At 38.0% G+C, this 27,706-nt stretch overlaps 1 protein-coding gene across 2 annotated transcripts in view; it reads right to left on the bottom strand.

The window, feature by feature from the left end:
• The window catches only part of LOC150090865 (glycine receptor subunit alpha-1-like), a 300,163-nt gene that overhangs the window by 142,588 nt on the left and 129,869 nt on the right, over positions 1-27,706 (bottom strand). Inside the window, exon 3 of one of the 2 annotated variants that reach the window (XM_090380406.1) lies at positions 818-885. In XM_090380406.1, coding sequence (XP_090236532.1) covers positions 818-885 — 68 coding nt within the window. The remainder of the gene's footprint in view (positions 1-817; positions 886-27,706) is intronic. The other variant, XM_090380412.1, reaches the window with a different exon arrangement.

The following is a 27,706-nucleotide window of genomic DNA, read 5'->3' as shown; positions in this document are numbered from 1 at the left end:
TATGGCAAATACTATCAAAAAGAACAGAACATTTAGCTAGTTATGTTGAAGAACTGGCTATGCATCAACTTCATGAAAATCCTGCTTCATCTTCAGAGAAAGAAGGTGCGCTTTCTCACTTTCATGCGAAAACAACTAAACAACACACTACCTCAGCAATGGATGGGAAGGGGTATCGACGATGGTATGTGGTACTCCTGATGCTTCAGATCGCTGGACTTTAACATGTGGCTTCTTTTGGTGGTGTGTTGCTATTGCCCAGATCTTTTAGGTGGTAGATGACTTTCATCAACCGGTGAAATACCACCACTTTGCTAATTGGAGGCTTGAAGTGGTGAAACCCATGTTTAGTCTCTAGAGCAAAGTTTCCGGCATCCCCCTCCCCCCCCATACTTCTCCTTCAACCCATGCACGGTACTAAGTACTATAGGTTTTGATACCTTTCGTGTTTGGGGTTTTCATAAAAAAAAAAAAAAAAAAGACATTCCTAAACTGAAAGGCTGGATAACTAAGGCGGTGTCATAAAACTACCAGACATACCAAAGGTCTGAGAAGAAACAGACTATCGAATCGGCGTCTATCGTACAACTCGTGAGGGTTATATTGAGGAGCTATAAAAAATACAGTTTCAGAGATTCTCTGTCCATGTCCATCACTGTTAAATAATAAAATAATATATTTCTAAGATTTTTGAAATTGTTTGCTTTTTTTTTTAAATCATTCTGTATATTAAGATGTTACAACAAATCATTATAAATTAATTAAACGACAATATATAAATAACAAATATATATTTTCACACAGTTTCAACACATACCATGGTTGCTGGATTGACAGAGCCAAAACTTCTAACGTACATCTCGCAGCTGACCACCGTAGGAACTTCTGGGAGGAACGCAAAAGAGAAGACAAAAAAAAAAAAAAAAAAAAAAAAAAAGCATATCAATTAAATGTTAATCTTGTGTATGACTTAATAATAAATTGGATTCCATAGCATAATAATTATATATACGTATTTCAGAATTTTCTTAATATATTTACAAAGCATGAATGAATATCAGAGAACTAAACAAATTAGTTAGGGAAGGACATTTTCCATTAAGATTATTACTATATTTAAGACCACTTATATACCACATGAAATTAATAATATAGTTTATTGAGCAATCACTTAAAACACTATGCATTAAGGTGACGTTTCAGGCATCTTGTCGATACCCATCATCAGACCATGCTGCTGACAGACTTCTACTTGCCGTTGCTGCCAGAAACCTGCATGCACATCAGGTTTCTGGCAGCAACGGCAAGTAGAAGTCTGTCAGCAGCATGGTCTGATGATGGGTATGGGCAAGATGCCTGAAACGTCACTTTATGCATTAGTGGCTTAGGAGATTGCTGAATACACTATATTATTAATTTCACGTGGTATATATATTGAATATAGTAATAATCTTAAACAAATTAGGTAATATATACAGGGTGTTTAAAAAATGATGGTCAATAATTTAAAGGTAAAAAGTACAAACTAAAATAAGCAAAAAAGTCCCAGTGAACATCAGGTGGCAAATGAACTGTTTTCGAGATAATGCACATTTTCTGTTAAGATCCGCCACTGACTATGGGAGCACTAGTTTAGCAAAAATCTGTTAATCCTTTGCTAAGGGTGGTTTTATTAAACATAAGATAATACATTTTTAATTTTTGTTTTCAACACCACAGGATTTTACAGATGTTACATGTTACAAAAGGTGTTCAAAATGCTATGCTTGCATCCGTACGCAGCTTTGTAGTCTTATCTGCATTGAGTTGCGAATCCTCTCGGGCATTCCTAGGTCATTTCTGATTTGCTGAAAGGCTCCTTCAACCCGACGCTGCTATTCCTCAACTGTGTTAATGTCAGAAGTGTACACCAATCTTTTTACAAGAAACCAGATATAAAAATCTATAGGATTTTAGTCTGGTGATCTGGGAGGCCGCATTACAGGCCGAACCCTACCTATCCACCATTGACAATACCTTCTAGTTACACACCGAGTCACAACTCGAGCAAAATGTGCCGGTGCACCATTATGCATAAACCACATGTTCTGGCATTGCTGAAGTGGAACATCAGCATCATTAAGGAGGTCTGGAAGAACATTCTGCAGGAACTGAAGGTACAGCTCTCCTGTTAGCTGTTTGGCAGAAGGTGTGGTCCAATTAGACGGTCTCCTAGTAGTCCTGCATACACATTAAACGAGAAACGTTACTGATGTCGTGACTCGTGAATTGCATTAGGATTTTCGTCGGAATAAACGTGACAGTTATGAAAATTAAAAATATCATCACGAGTAAATCCAGCTTCGTCGGTGAACAAAATGTTGTTTAAAAATTGGAGGTTCAGGACATACTGTTGTTGCATCCACTGACAGAGGTTCACTCTGGGAGGATAGTCTGTATTGCTGAGACCTTGTACACGCTGGATATGGTAGAGGTACAGTAATTGGCGATGTAAAATTCGCCACACACTGACTCAGTACACGCTCTTGCAGAGCAACTCTCCTTGCCGAAATTCCTGGATTTTGTTCTATTCTTTCTAACAGTCTGAGCGAGTAGCACAGTGGTATTGTCACCGTCCTCCCCACACTGAGTGGAAAAGGCCCGGGTTCGAATCCCGTCGATGACGCGAGGAACTTTAATGGGCTTTTTTCACTTTGTGGCTGTGGCTAAGTTAGTCCGTCTCAGGCGTAGATAGAAAAGTTTTTTTTTCCCCAGAAACTGGGGTTTTTTCGTCCAGCAAAACAGGGAAATCGACCAGAGAACACACGCAATTTACAGACAAATTACATATATTGGCATATATTAGAAATAATGGGTGGCCCTAATATAATATACAGGGTGTTTCAGTTAAACGTTTCAGAACTTCTAAGAGGGGTAGGGTACATCCTGACAACTCGAAATCATATAGCAATGTGGGGTCGGAAATGCTTTCCTGAAGCGGTGTTGTACACAGAAGCACCATAAAGAAAAGAGACCGTAAGTGAGAAATCGTTTTAATAATACATGAAAAGAAGCAAAAGGTACATGGATTAAAGTAAGTGTTCGAAGTTTCTTCCACGGACTACAATGCACGCCTCACATCTCCGACGCATGGACATCCGAAAATTCTGGAATACTCCAGGCGAATTTCGAATTTCTTCGGCAGCTACTGCGATTCTTGCAACCAGCTCCTCAGCATTGTCAACAGGGGTGTCATAAACTAGCGATTTCATATGACCCCAGAAATAAAAATCAAGACATGATAGGTCGGGTGACCGAGCAGGCCAACGCACGGGACCACCACGTCCCGTGCGTTGGCCTGCGAGATCACCTCATCGGACCTTACCTGTTACCGTGTCGTCTAACCGGACCTATCTACTTGATCTTTCTGCAGCAAGTATTGCCACAACTTTTGAGAGATGAACAGATTTCTGCATCGACGCGACAGACAATGTGGTTCCAACACGATGGAGCCCCTGCCCATTATAGCGGAGATGTTCGTAACTACCTGGATGTCACATTTGGTCAACAGTGGATCGGACGTGGTGGTCCCGTGCGTTGGCCTGCTCGGTCACCCGACCTATCATGTCTTGATTTTTATTTCTGGGGTCATATGAAATCACTAGTTTATGACACCCCTGTTGACAATGCTGAGGAGCTGGTTGCAAGAATCGCAGTAGCTGCCGAAGAAATTCGAAATTCGCCTGGAGTATTCCAGAATGTTCGGATGTCCATGCGTCGGAGATGTGAGGCGTGCATTGTAGTCCGTGGAAGAAACTTCGAACACTTACTTTAATCCATGTACCTTTTGCTTCTTTTCATGTATTATTAAAACGATTTCTCACTTACGGTCTCTTTTCTTTATGGTGCTTCTGTGTACAACACCGCTTCAGGAAAGCATTTCCGACCCCACATTGCTATATGATTTCGAGTTGTCAGGATGTACCCTACCCCTCTTAGAAGTTCTGAAACGTTTAACTGAAACACCCTATATATATATATATATATATATATATATTCTTTCTAACACCTTTTCCTAAACATCAGGTGTAATGCTTCTGGGCCTACTTGCTCGTACTCCATGTGCGAAGCGCCCATATTCTACCCCGATGAATGTGCGCCTGTTGGGCTGCCTTCGGCGGGGAAATGCTTCTTGGTACAAACGTGCAGCCTAGAGTGCACTGCCATTGGCTTTCCATAAATGAAGTACATATCCGCATACTCTTCGTTGCTGTATCCTCTTTCGATGTTGACTATCCTTTGACAAGTACTAGTATGCCAGCTACGTCTCAGAGCATTGAGAGAGGGGAAAGGGAGAGAATGAGCATAACCTAACCTAAACAAACAAGTCAGGGGTGGATCCCAACTAGAAATGTGCAATATCTCGAAAACGATTCACTTAAGGACCCATGTTTACTAGGCTTTTTTTGCATATTGTAGTCTGCACAGTTCACCTTTAAATTATTGACCATCACTTTTGAAGCAGCCTGTGTATACACATGCACTATATATTTAACACGAATTTTATTCAGTTTTCTTAATAATTTTGGTAGCGACTTTTATTTAATTATTTTTATATAGCATTCTTAATTAATGCATTATGAAATTTAATTAAAAGTCATTGAATATACTTAAATAACCCGGATTAACATTATTGTAAAATATGACTTTATACATTGAGTGATAACTGAATTATGACCACCTACCTAATACTTCATAGGTCCTCCTTTTGCCTTCAGTACAGCAGCTATCCGACGTGGCATTGATTCAACAAGATGTCGGAAGCGTTCGGGAGGTATGGCCAACCAAGCTATGTGTAATGCGGTCAGCAATGCAGGTATGGAGGTGATTAGTGTATCCAGACGCCTGATATGACTTTCCATAGTGTCCCACAAGTGCTCTATCGGATTGATATCGGGGGAGTTCGGAGGCCAATCGATATGCTGCAAGTCAGAACTGTGTTCCTCAAACCATTCCTGCACAACAAGTGCCCGATAGCTCGGCGCATTGTCATCTTGGATGACACCATCGCTATTCGGGAAAAAGTGTAACATAGCGGGCTGTACACAGTCAGCAAGCAGTTCACGATAGCGGAGACCACTGATAAATTGTTCCACATGCACAAGGGGTACAAGTTCCTGCCAGTGAAACATGCCCCACACCATACAACCGCCTCCACCGGCCTGCACTTTTGATATCATGCATGATGGATCAAGAGCTTCATGTTGTTGACGTCAAATCCGTACATGAACATCCACGGTGTGAAGCAAATAACGTGACTCCTCCGACCAGCACACCTTTTTCCAGTCTTCTAACGTCCAACTTGCATGCTCTTTGCACCGGGCGAGTCTTTTACGCCGATGAACCTTGGTTAGGAGAGGATGCAGTAGGGGTCGTCTGCTGGTATAGCCCATACCTGTGAGCATGCGACGCATGGTAATGCTAGATATTGCTCCGGGTTGGCCCATGTTGTATTGGGTAGTCAATTCTTCAACAGTGCTACGCCTGTTAGCCTGTACAAGTCGTCGGACCCGCCGCTCACCTCTAACTTCAGCCTTTCGCTGACCTTTGCAGTTTCCCATCGGGTCGTTGTTTGACCATTTTGACGCCAGTCCTGGTACACTTTAGTTATTAGAAGCTACTTCCAAAATGGACTCATCCAAGTAATCTCAAAACAGCAGTCTCTCTCAACGACCATCTCAAGAGGATGCCCCTAGGAATCAGTTCTGGGACCCCTCTTCTGGACAGCTGGCTCAATCAAAAACCTGACAATATCTCTGCCTTTGACTATGCCGATGATTTGGTTCTTCTAATTCCAGATCGATCGCGTCTTCAACTAGAACAATCAAGCAATATAAAACTCTTTCTGAACTAATCAAGCGGTCAAGTATAAATAAACTGCGAATATCTGCAACAAAAACAAAACTGATGGTTTTTAACGGCAAGTCATATTACAGAAGACCTCCTAATATAAAGAGAGACAGTAAAAAAAAAATCAAATTATTATTTTAGGGTTACCCGTAATTAAATACATTAACCCGTATTTGTGTCTGTAAATTGCGTATGTTCTATGGTTGATTTGCCTGTTCTGCTGGACGAAAAAACCCCAGTTAATGGGGGAAAAAACCTTGCTATCTACGCCTGAGACCAACTAACTCAGCCACGGAGTGAAACGAGAGATGGTAAGCAAATCCCTTTTGTACCTGAATTAAAACATCTTGAAGTAATTTTGGAAGACAGGTTAACCTTCTCTTCTCATATTAATCACCTCGCCTCGAAGATTAAGAGGTTCACTGCAGCAATTATCCGAATTTCCAAATCGGACTGGGGACTAAATAGGAAGACTGTCTTACTATATTATATAGCAGTATTCGTACCAATAACAACATATGCTTCGGGAGTCTGGTTTCATAGAGCCGTTAATGTTAAACTCCATTCCAAGCTCATCTCCATTCAACGGATTATGCTGCTTTCCATGATACGGGCTTGCAGGACAGTGTCCTCTGCTGTTCTGCAGGAGTCTTACCACTAGACCTGCATGTCATCTTCAAAGGACTATGCTGTCGTCTAAAGAACAGAGTTCCTGGAGAGCTTCTAGGCATCTCATGCAACCTAACTGCTACCATCAAAGACGAGAAACGGCGAATCTGGAATGAACTTATCAGTGTGTGGCAATCACGATGGGATTCCAGTACTACTGGTCAAGTCACCCGCTTTTTTGTTCCTGAAGTTACCTTCCCTCTCAACGAGAACGTCCGCCAATGGTTTACTCCCAGCTTAACAACATCGTACATACTTACTGGGCACGGCTCCATCAACTCCAAACTATTTCAATTTTGTTTGTCTGACACCAATCTCTGCTTGTGTGGTGCTGAGGAAACCTGGACGCACATTCTGTATCGCTGCAGCCTGTACCACTACAAGCTGCTGTCTGTCAGCAACTTTTCTGAAGGAAATGAAGTGGCACTGACTGAAAATTCTCAATCGTTCTCAGCTCTACAACAATTCTGCTCTGCTGTTTTCACCAAAAGAAAGCAACTCTTCTCAAGTCTATGAACAACAAGAAACCAACCCAACAACTGCAATGTCTATCGATATATCTTAAAACTGATATCACCTGCCATCTGCTTTTTTTTTTTTTTTAGCTGGTACCCCAGTTTGGGCAGCTGTGGATACAGGATTAGCTAGCGCCCGTTGGTATAGCACTACCTCCAGTGGGTGTGGTTTTCGTTCTTCCTAGGACAGAAAAAGACTGCTGTCTTGTGGTTCCTGTGCCACAATTTATACTTCTGATTAGTTGCGTGATGTGATTTGCTATGTGGACATGTTACATGTTCATTTCACTTATGACATTGTAATTAACGTGATTCTATGTATATCATATGTATGTATGTACATAGCGGATTAGGTACAAGCGGCCCCTAGCCAGTTTATGGCTAGGGGCCGCTTGTTGTTTTTGTTAATAAAGAAATACACTTTAACAACAGCGGCTCTCGAACACCCCACCAGTTCAGCCGTTTGGGAAATCGAGGCACCAATTCGTCGAGCTCCAACAATCTGTCCTTTATCAAAGTCCGATAAATCCTTCCTTTTACCCAGCACGCTCGGAATTTTACTACCTACTGAACCACTGACATCTTATCTATGCTACGTTGGTCAACTAACTGCGCACTCGTACCTCACATGGTCAACGGGTCGCATTCAGTTTTCAGAGGGATGGTCATAATTCAGTGATCACTCAGTCTACATTGTAACTGGGTGATTTCTCAATAAAAAATATTACAAATAAAGAAATTCTGCGATCAGTAAAAATTAAAATTTCTATGACAGATTTAATGAAGTTCGAAATGGTTCGACATATGTTTCTAAACGATAAAAATTTAATTTCGTTCACTTGAAGTCGAGTTGTTTATATATAGACTAACAGATGTACATGATGAAATTAATAGCCACTTAACACTCCTAAAATTAATACAATTCCAAAGTACAGTTGCAAAACCTGCAGTTGGTGAATACAGACTTGCATCATCAATAATGAAAAGTTCCGAGGAGCAGATATTTTGAATTGTTGAGGGAAGTTAGGAGTAATGCTTCCAAAATGTAGTGTTTAAATGGGCGCTTGAAGTAGAGGTATCTACTCCCGGGCAAAAGAGGTCTAAAATGATCTTATATCCACAAATCAATATATGCGAAGACACTAATTGTTTTATCTTTTATCATTCGCAAACAAAACTTTTCCCAGTATTTTTTCACTGGGGTACCCCTGAATTTAACGCTGTGAGAAACGAATTATTGATTGATTTCATAATGACTCCCCCCCCCCTTACATTACAAAGGATCATAAAACTATCAGTCCTCACGGGTTGCATAGTGGTCATAATCACGGTCTTTTCACACCGAGTGGTAAATTCCCAAGTTGGAATCCCGTGAACAACGTCAGGAATTCTTATGGGCTTTTTTTTCGCAACATGGCGGAGTTAGTTGGTCTCAGGAAAGCGTTGCACATTTACATTTTTATCTCCCGGGAAACTCGGGAGAGGCAAACGGACCAAAGAATATATGCAACTGCAGAAAGAACAAAACAAAAGCCATTAGCTGCTTTGGAGTTTATCTCACACACACACAATAACCTATCACACTCATCAATAAGTAGTAAAAGTAAGCAAAGGGAGGAATTTACTTACAAGTGAATAAGAACTATTTCTAGTATTAATAAGAATTTAATAATTCCTTAATACGATCATAAGTTCTAACCCAACTACAATGGTTTGCCTAATACCATAAAATTAATACAAAACCGCAATGTAATAAGACCAAACTGGATATAGTCTAGCCTAACAGCCTATATTTTGAGTCTCCATCTTTAGGATACATTAAGGAAATTGAAGTATCAATCATTCCCCCCTACTATCAGTAGGGGGAATGAATGATACCATTTTCTGGAGATAATGATTAGCACGTTACCTTTTCAGAATTAAATATGTTCCGAAAATGAAAACTGCTTACTGTTTTTCTCTTTTATCCTTAGCAAACAAAACTTTATCTCACGGGTGAGAGTGCAACATTCAAAATTAAATTCTAAGTTTCAAAACAGAAAAATGATAGCACCGACATCTGAGAGGAGTGAGCTATTGGTACATTTTTCAGATGCTCTGACGGTGAAGAATTAGGATAGATAAGTACTCCTGAACATTAATGCTTAAAAATCTAGGCATACTCATACATAAATTTATGGATATGAGGTCCTTTTACACCTCGTTTGTCATATCGCCTGTCAACAAGTAACGGATCAATTGATAGTTGATTCAGCTGATGCTCATCTTCAACCATTATTCAAGAGAGAATAAAAAAAAAAATAAAATAATATATATATATATATATATATTTTTTTTTTTTTAATCTAATAAGGGCCATAATAAATGTTTGGTAATTTTCTTCTCTAAGAAGATTTTACTGTCTCTTATTAAAAGTAAAATAAACCTTCTAAATATTTTGAGTACAATTCAAAATTGTTTTAAGTATATCAATAACAATATCGTCACATTTGTTTTATCATGAAATTCTGACATATTAAAAGCAACAACAGTAGAAAACTGACGGTACGTTCTAGGAAGGAAATATTTTGGACGCTTTTATAATTTTTTTTTCAACCAGCGACATTCCCGTATGCTGCAGAGTCTATAGGTGGAGAACCAGTAGCACCCAACTACTCATAAATAGTTTCTATGTTAAAAAAAAAAAAGTTGTTTTACGTGAATACAATTTTTTTGGGGGGAAGGGATTATCAGTCATTAAAAACTTTCAAGTATTACATTCCCTTTTATATCAATAATAATAATATTGCGGACCTGGGGCTCAGTAGAACAGTTCCAGTTGGTCCGCGAAACGTTTAGAACGTATCAAGTAATGTGTTTATTTTTCTTAAAAATATATACTGATAGAATCACAACGAGTTTCGTTATAGAACATTACTTATTTTCGATACGATTAGTATATATTTCAAATTATTCGTTCTACGTATAGCAAACTGATGTTAAATAAAGGTATTATTATAATATATATATTTTTTATGTAAATGTTATGTATTATAGTTAAGAGTCATTGTCTGGCTGTTTAGCTTGAAAGACGAGTAGTTTCATACAAAAACATCACAAATAACATATATATCTACATATATATCACAGTAGGCCATGTTTTGATTTTTGAAGGGGGGGGGGATCCGTAAATCTCAGTAGTTTGGGAACCGCTGCTTTAGATAAATGAAAGAACGTAAAGACGGGTAAATGAAATAAATACTTGTAAGGGAGGTTTGCCTGATCATTCGTTTGAACAGCTTATGGTTTAGAACAGGGATTTCCAACGGCGGTGAAAATTGGATTGGGGGGCAAAGATCATGGGTATTACAATAGTTGGTGGCTCTCAAGTTCAACCCAACCTGACGACATCTTATTCCTTAATATTTAAATTTCTCCCATTGGGTTTTCTTTTCCCCTGAGACAACTGATTTTTAACATATAGGTATATTATTATTTCTACTTTCTAAGCGACAATTAGTATTGATTTATTGTTTCCTCGCATAAGTTATTTATTTTTGATCCACAGTGCTTTTGTGAGTGACATGGGCTACGAGAGTTACATAAAAATAATTTATATTTTATTATTTAATTATTTGTAGTTATTCAACCCATCACAATCACGTCAAGTGCTGGAAAGAAAAAGTATCAACAGTATCTCGATAAATATCTAGCTTATGGTTTTATTGGAGGCCCATTCGACTCAAGACAGACTATGCATCTTATGTGTAATAGTTCTTTTTCAAATGAGGCTATGAAACCATGAAGACTTTTAGATCACTTCAAAAGGGAACATCCTAATAAAGTTGATAAACATAACGAATATTTTAAAAATTTTAAACAGAATTTTGAGCAACGTAACACTGTTACCTTTATTTAAGAAGTAACACACAAACAAATGACTGCATCTTATAAAATTGTAGAAATCATTGCAAAAACTGGTTATGCTCATACACGACTCGCATTAGAGACTAATTTCAACAGTGACGCATTAAAATCCTTCAAGAATTTTAAAAGCATTGCCATTCAGCAAATAATAAATTCGAAGACGAATCGATGAGATGTCAGTTAATATTGAAGAGCAGCTAATTAACAAACTAAAACCGTGAAAATTTGCTATTCTGATTGATGAATCCTCATTTACTGACAATAACGCCTCTTCTAATGGCATGCGTTCGTTATTTCGATGATGATTATAAACTGCAAGAAAAGACGTTGTTTGTAAAATCTATAGAAACTGACTGTACTGGAGCATCCATTTTTTGCTGAAGTAAAAACATGGTTTGATGAAAAGCAAGTACTATTGGAAAATTTGGTATCCTGTGCCACTGATGGTGCTTCTTCCATGGTTGGAAGACAAAGGTTTTATAGCTCACCTAAAGCTCACCTAAAAGAAGTATGTCCCAAAGTTCTCGCAATACACTGCATTGTGCACCGACATCTGGTTGCAAAAAATATTAGTCCAGTTCTTTATCAATCTCGTAGTATAGTTATTAAAACCATCACTAAAATAAAATCACATGGCAAGTATGATTGCCTTTTCAGAAAATTGTGTTGATAACGAAGAACAGTACGTGAGGTTTCTTTTACATACAGAAGTCAGATGGCTTTCTAAAGGAAGCTGTCTTACAAGATTTGTAAACGTTTTTGATACGATAGTTATATTTTAGAAAGTGAAGGAGACAGATTTCGCAAAGGAGATCAGCAAACACAAAAACAACTTATACTATATGGCTTGGATTTTTCGAAAACTTAATGAACTATCACTTCAACTTCAAGGGAAATTAATTACGGTGATATACCCCTTCACCGAAAAACTGGAAATATTTGAAAGCAATTTAATGAGAAAACAATTTCATGGTATGCAAGAGTTAGCAGAAATCAATGAATCTCTCATCGAGAACAATCTTAAGAATTATTCAGATCATTTGTTCTCTTTAAAAGGTGAAATGAAAAATAGAGTTTCAGATTTATTTTATTTTGAAGTGAAGCCATGGATGTTAGATCCAATTGGATGTGATTTTGGGTCTGCTAGTGAAGAAATTCATTAAACTCACTGAATTAAAATATAACGAAGAATGCAAATATAAATTCGAAAAACGTGGAATGGCTGAGTTGTGGTGATCAAAAACAACAAAACGTCTTTATCCAACAATGTGGTCTGATTTGGCCAAAGTACTTCTTTGTTTTCAAACGTCTTATACGGTTGAAAGTAGTTTTAGTTCAGTAACTAAAATATTAACAAAGGAAAGAAACAGAACTGATATACAGTGGCGGACAAAAAAACTGCATCACTTGTGAATTTTGCATTGCGCTGCATTGTGGGTTTCAGAAATGTTCGAAATGCATTTGTTAGATGGGATATATATCTCTGTGAATGAAATCCAATAAAAAGGCTCCACCTGATATACCTAATTGCCATAAATATCTTCCCAAAAGGTAAAATGCGTAATTAATGGCAATATGAGAAATCATGCAAATGGAAATCATGACAACCAAACATACATTTTACTGCATTTACGTGTACAAACTGAAATGACAAGTTAACGTAATGATATTATGTATTGTAAATCAGCAAAATAAGTCCTCAATATTTTGTTATTCCTCCTCGAGCTGCAATTACAGCCTTGCAACGATCTGGCATACAGTTATCAACTTCTGGATATACGGTTGCCCAATTTCGTGGTACGATACCCTTACAATGCTCTCCTGCAGCAGCTGAACCTTACTTGTTGGTTTCTGAGCAATTTTAGACGACATTATGTACCAGCGATTTTCAGTAGGGTTCAAATTTGTACTGTTTCCGGGCCAGTCCAACACAGTAATGAGCATTTGAGGTATGACTGCACCTTATGGGAGAAAAACAAGGGAAAACATTGGTGTAAGTATTTTTTAAGACTTGTGAGACAAGAAGACAAACACATCATTAAATCTAAATAGCATAAAACTTACCAATTTTGCTGTGCGGCAAGGCGCTGAGTTTTCTGTTGAAAAATTCAGTTTTGGACGCCTGTGTGGTGATCCCTAAATACATGTTTCAGGCACTCCTCCAAGACAGCAGTGTAGGTTTCACCTACACTGCTATCTTGGAGGAGTCACCCTGCATTCACTGTTCTGTTGATAAACTTAATTTGCCCTACCCATTTGCCTCTTATTTGCATCTCCAGACCATCTGACTGGCGGAGAACTTCAGTCTGTGTTATTATTATGTTATTATGTTATTATTTGGTTTTTAGGAGCATTAGCAACTAAGGCCATATTGCTCCGGGATATGCGGTGGTCATTCCCTGACCTTTCCGCATCCTCCGTATTTGGTGGTGACGGGCTTGAACCCCGGTCTCATCAAGAAGCGTGTGCTACGCACTGCTGCTCCTTCCCACCTGGCTACGGAGGCGCCTAGTCTGTGTTATGCAGTCAGAATGGTATGTCTACGATTTTTGTCTTCTGACATATCGCTTCCCATCCGAGCCATGCAGGTTGAATTTCGATTCGTCAGAAAAGATGACGGTGTCCTATTTGCTCTTTTGTCCATGAAACATTCGTTTTAGCCCAAGCAAGTTGCTTCTTCCTCATTTGTTGGATCAACAAAGGCTTCTTCTTGGGCCGATAGGCATGCAGACCACATTCCGAAAGCCGTCTTTGGATAGTTCGTGCACTTGTTTCAACACCAGAGGCCATCTCAGAGTCCAGTTTTAGATCAGGAGCACTAGCATGGCGATTACGAAGGCATAGTTGTTTCAAATAGCGATCTTGGGAAGGTGTAGTCACTATCTTATGGCCTGATCCAGGTCTTCTCTTTACATCACCAGTTCACGCTTTAATTTCAGCACCCACCCGGGATATAATTGACTGGTGGCAGCCTATTTTATCAGCGATAGCACGCGCAGAAAGCCCTTCCTGGGACAGAGCAACAGCTACACTTTTTTTTTTCTTGGTGTCAACTGAACACATGGATCCATGCTTACACCTCCGCAAAAAGGATACTAATGAGCGTGTATACCCTTTCAACGCCGTATTTATAGAAACGGCTGATGAAATATCTTGCAATTACTGTCTGATGCAACAGAAGCGTTATCTGAAGCAATACCTTTGCTTTCCGACAAACAAAATGACTATAATCAGACAATATCTTATACGTTTCACTACAAATGTTACTTTTTTAAGGTAATGCAGTTTTGTCTGCCACTGTATGTTCAAGAGGAGACTGAATTAAACTTGCTAACATCAAACCGAACATTGAACTTTTAGCTAAGAAGAATTAGGCTCAGGGATCCCATTGAATAAAATAAGTATTTTGAATAAAATGAGTAAGTTTAAGTAAGTTTTTTTAAGGTATAAGTATTTTCTTGTTTAAAATTTCATGGGGGGCGATTAGGAAAAAATTATCTAAAAAAGCCCTTTAGGGGGAACAATAATTAAAAAAGGGTTGAGAAACACTGGTTTAGAATTTTAATACTGCAGACTATGATTTTGGGAATCTTATCTGGTGCTCAATGTAGCTATTCAAAAATATTTGAAAGTTCTGTATACATAGCTCCTCCCCCACAAAAGTAACGCCCTCAGTTGTTTTTTTTTCATGAAAGTGTTTTTAATTTTCCACTAACTACATAAACTACAATACACTTATGCGACAGTTTTGAAGCAGTGCCACTACGCAATCAAAAGAAAAAGTATCACCTTATTCGTGCAGCTAGCAACGAGCCACTCTGCGTTTCGGCATCAGATTCAAAGTTGTCGTCGTAGGGCATCCTTCTTATTATCAACACGTAATAGTCAGAGAACAAGACCTGGGCTATACGTAGGATGAGAAGGTATAGTCCATGTCATCTTTGTAATAATGGTAATGAATAACTTCGATATTGATTTTACTCTTAATCCATCTATATATAAGAATTTGCTCCTTACTCTGTTTTCTTAATGTAAATTTTGTATATATTTTAATTCTAGTTCTGTATAGATTATTACTGTTTTACATTTTCTGTAACTCCTGGCGTTCTCACCTTTATTTATGGTCTGTGTGCGAGAAACGTGTATATATATAAATAAATAATTCGCTTCAGTGATGTAGTGAAAGAAACCTCAATGGGGAAATGCAAGTGTTTTTATTCCAGCGGTTCTCTTTAAGGTACGATCAATATTTTTTTTCTCCCCTCTTTCCTTTCTGATGTACTTTTTGTAACTCACTGCCCTGATGTAAAAGTTGCATTAGAGCTGCGAGTATAAATACATGACGAAGATGAGATGTATAGGTGAAAAAAAAAAAATGTAAAGGAAAAAAATAAATAAATAAAATAACTGTGGGGGAGGGTGTCAGATATAATAAAACGGAAGAGGGAAGGGATAAGATGAGAGGGAAAAGGAAAAAGGAAGGAAAGGAAGTAGTTCTTGAATGTTCCGAGGTTAATGTAACTTCCAGGGGTCATTCACGAATTACCGAAAAGAATGGGGGGACAGGAAAGAGGGTAGGGAATAAAAGACCGCGAGCGACGTCTGCCGAACTGAATGTAACTTTTACAATTGACAAAGGCACCATATAGATGCCGAAAGCTCCAAAAAATTTTATTTTTTTTATTTTTAGTGCTCTTAAATTAGTATATTTTAAACATCTTATTGCAGTGTTTTCACTGTATGTTTTCAGTTGGCGTTATTTTGATTTTTTATATTTGTATAATAAATTTATTCTAAAGTCTGGTCGGTGTAGTCAAGAATTATTCTTGGCATAACTTGTAATTTAGATGCAGATGTCAAGCAAGAGAAACTCAGAATATGGAAAAATTTGATAAACATCTGGCAAATCAGATGGGATACCAGCCAAATTGGGCATTTGACACGAAATTTTATATCAGATGCTACCTTTGCCACGGGAAGAGATGTTTAGAAATGGTCTTTACTCTTCATTCTTAATCACTGGTCACAGATCCCTAAATTCAAAATTATTTCAATTCGGCCCTTGTCAGCTCACAGCTTTGCTCCTGCGGGTCCGAGGAAACTTGGGCTCATGTGATTTATCATTACTCCAACTACAATGACCAAAGATCAACAATAAAATCTTATCATAATAATTTTGCTGAGGAATATGAAGTTATATTCGTGGAAAATGAAGAATCCTTTCAGGCAATCCAAAGATTTGCACTAGCAGTATTCACAAAAAGAAAATAGATGTTGGCTGCTCCATTTCCTGCTTCTTCTTCAACTGTTGGCAAATACACCTACGCCATCTACAACAAACTCTTAAACTTCCGACCATTACCTTACTTGAATGTTAACTTTACAATAAGCTTTTTGCATTTATCTAGAAATGCATCCCAAACTTCAAACAATAGAGAAGAGAAGAAGAAAGAAAGGGGGGGGGGGAAACTTATGCTAATACTTGTTGTTGTTATTTGGTTTTTAGGAGCATTAGCAACTAAGGCCATATTGCTCCGGGAATATGCGGTGGTCATTCCCTGACCTTTCCGTATCCTCCGTATTTGGTGGTCACGGGCTCGAACCCCGGTCTAATCAAGAAGCGTGTGCTATGCACTGCTGCTCCTGCCCACCTGGAGGCGCCGTGCTAATACTTGAGTACGCTCCTGGACTCTTGAAACTATTACTTACGTATTTTGCGCACCTATCACGGTTATCAAAATTATAAAATGGACCTGGTTATCTGACAGGACGTACCTAGATAGGATATCTTGCTAGATAATTATTTTTCCCAGAAGAACTGATTTCAAACCAGAATGACTTTACGATAGGACTCACTTGACTGGACTACCTGATTGGACTTTACTAGCTGCATTTACCTGACAATACGAACTTGCCGTCTCCTTCCATGGATCGGAGTTTTTATTTTTCTGTTTTTCCACAGCTCCTAAAAGGGCAGAAATTGTGGCCTCACGAGGCGAACTCTTTTGCTGGTACCCAGGATTTGGGTGTCCTGTGGTAGGGGATTGCTGGCTCACTGCTTTCTCCATGTGGGTGCGAGATTAATTTTTTTATTTATTTTAATTATTTTTTTTATTTTAGTATAATAATTCATTTTATTATTATTTTCAAATTTTTTTATATTTATTTATTTTATTATTTTTTAATTATTTTTTTTATTTTAGTATAATAATTCATTTTATTATTATTTTCAAATTTTTTTATATTTATTTATTTTATTATTTTTTTAATTATTTTTTATTTTAGTATAATAATTCATTTTATTATTATTTTCTAATTTTTTTATTTTATTTATTTATTTTTTTAATTATTTTTTTATTTTAGTATAATCATTCATTTTATTATTATTTTCTAATTTTTTTATTTTATTTATTTAGTTTTTTATCTATCTTATTTTACCTTTTCTTATATACACTATTTTTTATTTTACGAATTTATCTATCTAATTCTTTTTCCTATCTTATTCGTATTTTAATTTACTTTTTTCACATATTTATTACTGTTTTTTTATTTACTTATTTATTTTTTGCTGGCACCCAAGGACTTCATTACTGTCTGTGGGTTCAGGATGTTCTTTTTTCCTGACCTCTTGCCCTTCGCTCGAGACAGGATATTGCTGGTGCCTGAGGTTGGGCTCACTAGGTACGGGATCGTAGCATCAACTAGTCTTGCACTTAACCAGTGGACTGTGGATGTTTTTATTTTGTTATTTTAATTATTTAATTTATTTATTTTGTTTATTTACTTATTATTATTATTTATTTTGTTACTTTTTCTTCTCTCTTTGAATGATCCTAAACTCGTTTTGGGCATTCAGTATGAGCTACTCTAGATCTGCCACATTACATGCGTAGTTGTGGCCCACCTCCCCGTGGTGTAGACGGACATTGGGCAGGCTTTCCAGGTGATCGCCTGCCTGGTGACGAGGCCAAAAACAACTAAACAACACAACACACACTGCACAAACATAATATTACACACATTTCTGGCCTTCTACAGTGCTCTATAATCATCACAGTGTACAAAGGTGGAGTTGAACTGATGTTGGTGCCGTCCCACATAAGATACTATACATGTTGCCTTGTAATATTTTTATTTTATTTTTTTATAAAGTTATGCATCGTACTTAATTTCTTCGCGTTTATTGGTTTCCAACTCTTTTGTAAATCTGGATTTTGTAATCCATATCACAATCCTCTATTGTTTTTCTTTTCTCTCATTTTATTTTAACTCCACAGTTTGATTATATACTGTGAATTTGTTGTAATTGTTTCCTTACAATTACTTGAGTTTTGGAGAATATGAAGTTTTGGTTTTATTTCTTTCAGAAGTTATATGCTGTTCTTTTGTCTTTTATAAATCTTGTATTCAAAAAGGAATGCTGTATCTGTCACAGCACAATCATGTTCTATAACGTCTCACTTCTAATTCATGTTGTATATAGACTTCTTAAAATTCATTTGTACTCGTGGTTGCCATTTTAGTCTCCTTATAACGATATCGGTTTGCTGTTTCGGTGTTTTCTAGAATCTTTATTCTCGCATTCAGCAGTCCTTTCTCTCTATCAGCATTAGTATCCATTTAATATTTTTTAGTATTTTTTTAATAAAGTTGAAAAACAGATGCAGTAGGAGTAGAACAGCTGTGGAATAATTTCCACTCTGTTTCTCCTAGACTCACTGCAGCATTACTGCTACTAAGAACTGCGAATAGTATTCACCGTTTATGTTGTGGAAATTTGGCCAGAGTGCCCGGGGTTAATCGAAGATTTTTACTTGAGAAAATGAAAAGATATGGATTAAGAAAAGCCTACCATTTCTTTCAGATTGGATAACAAAATTTCTGAATAGTTTTGTTCTTTAAGTTCAGTAAAAATCTGATTAATATAAATTTATTGCATATTTTTAAGTTATAGGCGTAGCCTGAACGGCCGAAAGCTAAGATTCTAGAGAAAAGACCTGTAAAATTAAAAAAAAAAAAAAAAAACATATTACACGTACCCCAACAAAACCATCTGTGATGTTTTTTAAATAATAGACTGGTATTATTTTGGAACATTTTTACAGTACGTTGTTCATTTTGAGCTGTTGCAGCACAGCCGAATGTAATTCTCAAGTTTGGAAGCTTCCCCCAGAAACTTCCAAATTTGAGCATTGCAAGAAACTGTAACCAATCGCAAAGGTGTTCTTCCATCATGATAACGCACATTTTCATACTGTGACGACATTTGGAAAAATTGAGGGGTTATCATGGAAAAAAATTCCACATCTGCCTTATTAACTAAGAAAATATACATTTGATTTGATTAAAAGTTCTTTCAATGCAGTTATTATTTTTTACAAAATAAGAGTACAGTTGTGGAATGACTTGTTATATGCCGATACAAAAGCAGCAATTTTAAACTGCTCTCAGTCAGCTCTCGGAGAAATATTGTTCTCTGAAAACTAAGCAGTATCCAGATGGCGTCAAATACTGACGTGCTATTTCGTCGCCATATTTGTCTGAAGATGATAAAACTATTTACAGTATTTATAAATCAGTTTTACAAACTCTCATTCACCACGGGACAGCCAAATTGGCCAGCAGGATATAGTCAATACGGTACAAAGAAATTAATGCACAAAGTTTGGAAAGCGTCATTTAGTGTGCATTTGGGTAGCAAGCAATCTGATCGCGACAGGCGGTGACAATTATGTGGCCAAATTCGCCAACAAAAATGTCTTAGATACTTGAAACGAATCTTCAAATATGAACAACTGCATTTATAATATTTTTTAACATGACAAATTAACGAAAGATTGTGGTATAATTGGGAAAGCACATTACGTGGTTTCTATGTCTAGAGTAACAAACCGTAACATATAGGCAGGTTCTCCCCTGCCTATATGTTACTGTTTTATGTGGGTTCACGGTAGACTTCGCAACTGTGCCATTCTTTTTCGAGGAGGTTCGAGCACGTGGTCCTGAAACGTATAATTACGTGTTCTTTTCCTATACAACATTATTCTTGCCCTTGGATAGGTGTTTGTGCACAATGTAGGATAGAGCTCCATCGCATATTTCTTGGCTTTTAATTAAAAGAGTTGCTTCGGGCTAAATTTGATAGTGACCACATGCTGTACTCTATTTTTTGGTAGTGGTCGGCATATAAGTCGACCTTGTATTTTAAGACAAAAAAATACGTATTTTAATCAAGGTCTGAGTCATGCGGCAGCGAATGGGTTAAGAGAAGCCACTTTGCAGTTTTATATTCATTCGAAGTTTTATTCTGCAACAGCATCATCTTGTCTTATTTTTTACTTGTATTACTTGCGTGTGCTTCTTTAAAATGAATTACCCTTCAAAAAGAATGAAGTACGCCAACGGATGTTGCAAGTTATAGCATTTTCCAAAACCACGAACCATTGTCAGCAGCCAGAAAATCTTGAGTAAGTGAAAAGTTAGTGCGCAACTGTTAAAAGAACGAAGATCCGTTAAATAACATGCCTAGGACGAAATGTGCTATGAGAGGAAGGAAAGTCATTAGCACGAACTTGAAGACAATATTTTTGAATGGGTATCAGCAAAACGCCAAAGTGTATATATTGTCACAAGAAATGTGGTTGTTATTGGGTTTTAGGAGCATCAGCAACTAAGGCCATATTGCTCCGTATATACCGTCTGTAAATTGCGTGCGTCCTGTGGTCGATTTTCTGTTTAATGGACGAAAAACCTGAGTTTCCGGGAGAAAAAACTATACTACTACTACCCTCGCCTGAGACCGACTATCTCAGCCAGGTTGTGAAAAAAGGCCCATAAAAATTCCTCACGTCATCGACGGTACTCGAACCCAGGTCTTCTCCACCCGGTGTGGGGAAGATGGTGATTCTACCAAATGTGCTACCCAAGAAATGCCAATCATGTTGAAGCATTCAATGGGAAAAATCTAACTCGAAAGTACGTAAGAAATTCAAAGGAGGTTTAAGTTGGTGCATACGCTTTATGGAAAGAAGAGGACTGATATTAAGAAAAAAGACAAAAATAGCTCAGAAACTACCAGACGAATTGAAAACTAAAATTACTGATTTTCAACGATATATAATACAAATTCGCAAGGAACACAATTTTCCATTGTCTCACATTAGAAATATGGATGAAACTCCATTAATTTTGATATGGTAGAGAACCGAATTGCGAATTCAAAAGGAGCCAGAACAGTTTTAGTGAAGACAATTGGACACAAAACTACATTAACGTGCATGGTAGATGGAACAAAGTTAAAACCAATGGTAATTTTCAAAAGAAAAACAATGCCAAATTACATTTACTCCTGAAATATTTGTCATGTAACGAAAATGGTTGGATGGATGAAGATGGAATTAAACTTTGGATCGAAAACGTTTGGAGTTGGTGGTCTGGTTCATTACGAAATGAATCTAGTTTATTGATTTGAAATATGTTTAAACAAACCACATACGACAGAGAAATCAAAGAAAACATTATCCAATATTAATACAAAAACTGCTGTTATACCAGGTGGATTAATATCAGTTGGGCAGCCATCAAATGTTTGCCTCAACAAACCAAAGGCAACGTTCGTGCAGAAAGGAATGACTGGATTATGAACGGCGAAAAAAAAAAATTTGTACCAAAGAAAATTTGCGGCCAGTTCCATTGGATATTTTGTGTGAGTTTATGATAAACGCGCGGAACAAAATTGAAGTTAAAATTGTCATAAACTCGTTCAAAAAATGTAGAAATGTAAAAAATGATGACGTAGATTTTTTGTGGCAGAATGATGATGTATCGGATGTGTCGGTTAATGAATGGGATCTGTATGACGAAAATTTTATTGAAATTGAAGAGGGCATTATAAGAGACATTTTGATATCCGATAGTGAAGATTTAGATATGTAACCATATTTTTGGTAGATTGTATTAGTATAATAAGTGTATTGTGTACTGAATTTTATTGTTTAATATAATCTAGTTATAACCTTATACATGGGTTTTTTATTTTTAAAACAAAATCTTAAATGTGTAGTATCTCTCCCATGCCCAGTTCTTATATAAGACAACCCACGATTTTAAGGATCATATTTAAAACTTGTACGCAAATCAATACGGTATATTTGTAATAGAAATCGTTATCACATTGACTAGTTTTATTTTCAAAATCTGGTAACTTCGTCGATAACACGTGGATGCAGCTATGTTCTTCATATATGACAATTATAAATAAATCATTGTTTATACTCCGGGACGGCCACATATGGTCAAGTTTACAAGTTGGAGGGAATACAAGAACGTGACCGTATTTAACAGTCATCTGAGCTGAACCACGGCCATTTCAAACACGTGTACCACCGTCGTTCAGCTGGAAATGGGCCTAATAGGTCCATGAGATGTTAAGGCCACATGTCATCCACTCCAATTATAGCCAAAAAAAGAGGAGCTTGTAAGTAAATCACTGCAGGAGGAATCAAAGGACTTCGTGGATTACGCCCGTGATATATATGGTATCGCACCATTGCTCTGACACTAACTCATTTTGTGTAGCACCATCGGCCACAGTAATTTCGTAACTAAACAGCTGTTGCAACTGAGTGGCGTCCTTTATTAGGAGCTGCTAAGTTGTTGTTATTTGGTTTTTAGGAGCATTAGCAACTAAGGCCATATTGCTCCGGGGATATGCGATGGTCATTCCCTGACCTTTCCGCATCCTCCGTATTTGGTTGTCACGGGCTCGAACCCCGGTCTAATCAAGAAGCGTGTGCTACGCACTGCTGCTCCTGCCCACCTGGCTACGGAGGCGCCGAGCTGCTAAGGATCTGTTTCTTTGATATCCGCATCTTTTTTGGAAAAGGGAGGCGTGGGCCAGCTTAAGATTTTTTCTAAAGGGTGGAACTGAAGCACAGCCAAAGCAGTACTGTTGTTTTTGGTAAATGAGTTACCACCAAAGCACTCTCTTCCATTTGTAGTAACAAGGTAACTCTCTCTTGCTTCTGCGTATGGTTTTTCGCGCCTAAGATGCGTGCGACCCAGATCACATTATGAGATTTAATTTGCATACTGACTGTATGCAGTGGCGGGCATACTCTGGAGCCACTTTTGGGAGCTGGTTTTTTTTTTTTTTTTTTTTTGGTGTTTTTGGTTTCCGCATGGCGTAGACACTGTCTATTCCAAATCTCATCCCTGGGCGATTCACAGTTTACCACCTGCAGACGGCAAAGTGACGCACCACAATTTAATTATTACCACCTTGTATGCATGATGAATCTGGCTAATTTCTACCTCATTCGAATGTTGCGATTATTATTTTGCTAATCATGCTTGACATCGGCGGGAGAATGTTAGTAACGTGTCTAGATAAATCTGTTGTGAGAGTCTCAAATGACTTCAGGAATATGATATATCAAGTAGACAAGCGAGGGACGATGACCCAGTTGCTATGGTAATTCTCTCTGTGTATGAACGAATCTTATAAAGCCAGAAAAGGTGAAGTGCGCACCTCGTAGATGTCTAAGTATATGAATCGGTACACTGTTCCTGCATGCCAAATCTCAATTATTCACTGGCATATAACTAAAGAGTTTTGATGTTTATACGTTTTAAATCAAGCTAAGGTAAATTCTAACCTTAGATTTTTATCTGCTAATAGCAAAACAAGCTTCGATAGGCATAAATAATCTATTTAAAAGTGATGGTTGTAGTTAATTTATTTTTGCTTTTTTTTTGGGTGGTTTGGTCTTTCGATTACAATGGGATGACTTTCTTGAACAGAACAATTTTTTAAATCATTCCGACGATCTCCAAGCATTTCGTTCTAAAATTATTATAGGTTAAATATTTTTCATTTGTGTCTTATATTATCATTCTTAACAAAAGTGAATCTGTAATATACTATAATTAAAGTAAATTTCGTTTTAGGAGAAATCGTAAGCTATGAAAACACTTAGAAATAACCTAAAATCATAACAGGACCTTACGACGCATTACCAAACTTTCCTAGTGTAAATTCTGCAGAACCAACAATAATGAATTTATATGAGAGCCGTATTGGTTATGTATTTCGAGAAGAATTTGTAAAAAAAAAAAAAAAAAACAACACAGACATACAAATTTTATAGCGCGTATTATTGAACAACCTGCAGAAATAGTATACTATCAAGGGGGAAAAAATAACAAAACCTTCTTTGCTGAGATAATTCACAGAAATAACTCTTCATTACGTTCCGTGAACCATACAATATTGACAAAGCACCCTTCCCATTACAATTCCAGAAACAACAACTGGAAATAATGGTCAATCATTAATCATCAGAAATCAGAGCTCGTGAATTTACAAATAGTAATGCACAGAACAGCGAAATTAATTTAAATTGATTTCTAAGGGAACCGCTACGGGCTGTATTGAATGTAAAGATTTCCACACTAATACTTAATCTGCTCTAAACTAGGGAGGAAAAAAGGTATAAAATTATACAAAAAAAAGAGAAATTTATTTAATAAAAGCAAATAACGGAGGCTGTTTCTGTAAAAAAGTGCATTTCTTTAGTTAAGGGCGCGATGGAATGTTAAGAGAACATTAAGCAATAAGTAATTTACGTTTCTCTCTTTCAAAAAAATTTATTTGCTTAGAAGTTGTTCACGTAAGGAGGAGCACAAAATTATAACGCTAAAAATTAACTTGAACTGAAGAGAAAAATTTTTTAATGAAATGTTTTTAAAACTTTTCTTTAAATAAATCTACATCTATACAAACAAAACTAGTGATGTTTAAATATAGCAATGAACTAGCATAGGGAACACGATTTATCACGCACTTACAATTTAATGCTACAATACGGTGATAACGAACGCACAATGAAATTCAAGCCCGTAGGGTGCCACAAAGCATTACCCATTTCTAAAAATGTTGCTCTGTTCACTGAGTGGACAGAAATCATGGGATACCTACATATTAACGTGTAGGCCCACCTTTCGCCCGGATAAGGGTAGTCACACAGCGAAGCATTGGGTCCACTAGTTCACGAAAGCGTTCCACAGGTATTTACATCCATGCTTGCTGCACCGCTGTCCATAATTCCGTCGCATTCCTGAGTGGAGGATGCAAAGCTCGAACGGACCTTTCCACAGCATCCTAAAGATGCTCCACAGGGTTCAGGTCCGATGAACAGGGGGGCCATTCCATGGTGGTAAAATCTGCGAAATGCTCTTCGAACCATGTTCTAGTCACCATGGCGCTGTGGGGAGGCGCATTGTCCTGCTGGAAGAGTCCATTGCCCTGTGGCTTCACGATGACCATGAAGGGATGCAGACGGTCTGCAAGGATGGACACGTAAACTGGACCGTTCGGAGATGCGTCTAGACGTACCAGAGGTCCCAACGTGTGCCAGTTGAACACGCCCCAGACCATTACCGACCGTCCACCTTCCAGAACAGTTCCTTGTTGACGAGTGCATAGCTTCGTGCGGTTTCCGTCAGATACGCACCCTCCCATCCGCTCGAAATAACTGGAAACGGGACTCATCGGACCAAGAGACCTGTCTCCAATCATCCATCGTGCAGTGCCGATGTTCTTTCGCCCAGGTCAGGCGTAGAGTCCTCCTGTGTTGTGCTGTTAAGCAATGGGACTCTGGTGGTTCGGCGGCTCCCATAACCTATTGCGGCTAATGATCGTCTTGGTGGCCTTGGTGGAAATGTTTCTGGCACCTCCCTCGTTGAAGTCGGCGGTGATTTATGCCACTGTCGCTCTCTTGTTGGCTGAAACAATGTGAGACACATCGACGGCCACGTTCATCAACCACTTTTCTCCACTCAGAGCGCTGTCCACGATGAGATATTATTCCGGTAATGGCGTATTCTCGATACACACTTGATACTGTCGAATGGGGACAGTACAATTTTTGTACCACCTCTGCGATAGAGTGAACCATGCGTCGGGCACCCGTTATCACCTTCTTTCAAAGTCGATTTACTCACGACGTTTATCTATACTGACATCGAATTACCGTCTACGGGAATGCAGTGTACCTTTATTCGAGCCAAGCGGTGGGTTCTTCCACTAGCGAGAGGGGTGACAGCATCGCGTTGTCCAGGATTAAGGTATCCCATGAATTCTGTCCTTTCAGTGTATATCAGATGCAATTAAATAGTTACAATGAAATTATAAACTCCTCTGGCCCAAGCTGTACATGTTCATGTTTTCCGAAAATCTGACTTTTAGGGGGCCTCCTAGGACGAAGCCCATATACCCTAAAAGCCTAAACTTGTAAATTTTGACTATTTATTTCATCAATACAGTTCTAACAAGCGAACAAATTAGTTTTAAATTTAACAAAACCATTAGTTTTCAAAACTTGAACTAAAATAACTCAATATAAGTATGAGCTTTTTTGGCCTTTAGTCTGGAGGCAGGAAATTACAACTATGTGCCATCCAAGGCACCCAGTTGACATCCCTACCCCATGGAGGTAGGCCACCACTATCTAGACAATTCGCGAGCTCTTCTTATAAAAATTTTATTAATAAAATCACAGAAGCCTATAAACAGGACCGCTCCTCAAACTCTCAATGCCAAACTCTTTCTTTCAATAGATGATCTCAGATCATAATACATATTACATGCGAGAGCTATGGAGGGCAGTCTCCATGACCCCGAAGGACACAATCCAGAATCAGGACAGATTGAATTGATTTAGGCCATATCCAGTTAGCAAGAAACAGGAAAACATATCAAACTGCAGCCAGGGTTTTCTCTTATAGTCAACTATCGTAACTTCAGGGAGAAAAACAACAGTTTCCTTCTTTTATCAGAAAGACTCCAACGATCTTGCCATATTAAGGTCAATTCGTCATTTATCCTGCGCTTTTTTACCCTAGGCAGCAACCGGCCATCACCAACCGGGCACGATCAAACACGCAAAAATCTTTGCAGGAATGTCTCTCCTCATACAGTATGTTAATCAGCTCTGATTAACAAAAGATCTGCTGGTATCTTTCCAGCCAAGACTTGTAAGACATCTGTGGTTACCATCCGGCAAGCTTGGGTCATGCCTAGTAGAGCAAACCTCTGTGTCAACAGTAGATGTTTTTTTACAACAGTATTAACAACACTGCGAAATCAAGCTCCGGAAAGAGATTTAAAGCTCTACCTTTAATTCCCCATCTGACTACCTGACAGAGCTTGGCATATAACAGCTTAATCTTCTGTTTTCTATACCTTGCGTGCTCTGTTAAATATAGACGCTCAGCAAGGCAAATCCCCAAGTACCTTACACTTCTGACGTACCGAAGCATGACATCTCCACAACGAACAACAGGTTGTCGCGTCATACTCAATCTACCTTTCAGTAACGTCGTTACTGTTTCATGCCACGAAATTTGTAGCTTATGGACTTTACTCCATTCTAATAAGTGCCCTCAAATCCTTTTGAGGGCACTTATTATTGGACTCACTAGAAGTAATAAGAACAAGGTCATCAGCGTAAGTCACGGCTTGAGTGCCATCCATGTCACTCTCCAGAAACTTATCTAAGATCATTGTCCACATAAACGGCCCCAGTATTGACTCTTGTGGGCAACCGCGTTCCACATGGAAGAACTCTTCCGTCAAGCTAGACCATACCACTATACTCCAGCTAGAGAAGTAAGCCTGCAGGATCTTATACAAGTTACCGGGAAAAACGAGAGGCTCTAGCCCTGCA

Source organism: Mastigoproctus giganteus, chromosome 1 (genome assembly GCF_048544385.1).
Source record: "Mastigoproctus giganteus isolate SK-2022 chromosome 1, ASM4854438v1, whole genome shotgun sequence".
In the NCBI taxonomy this organism is placed as follows: domain Eukaryota; kingdom Metazoa; phylum Arthropoda; class Arachnida; order Uropygi; family Thelyphonidae; genus Mastigoproctus; species Mastigoproctus giganteus.
The sequence above is the reverse complement of the archived record's forward strand: the minus strand, read 5'-3'. Positions and strand labels throughout refer to the sequence as shown.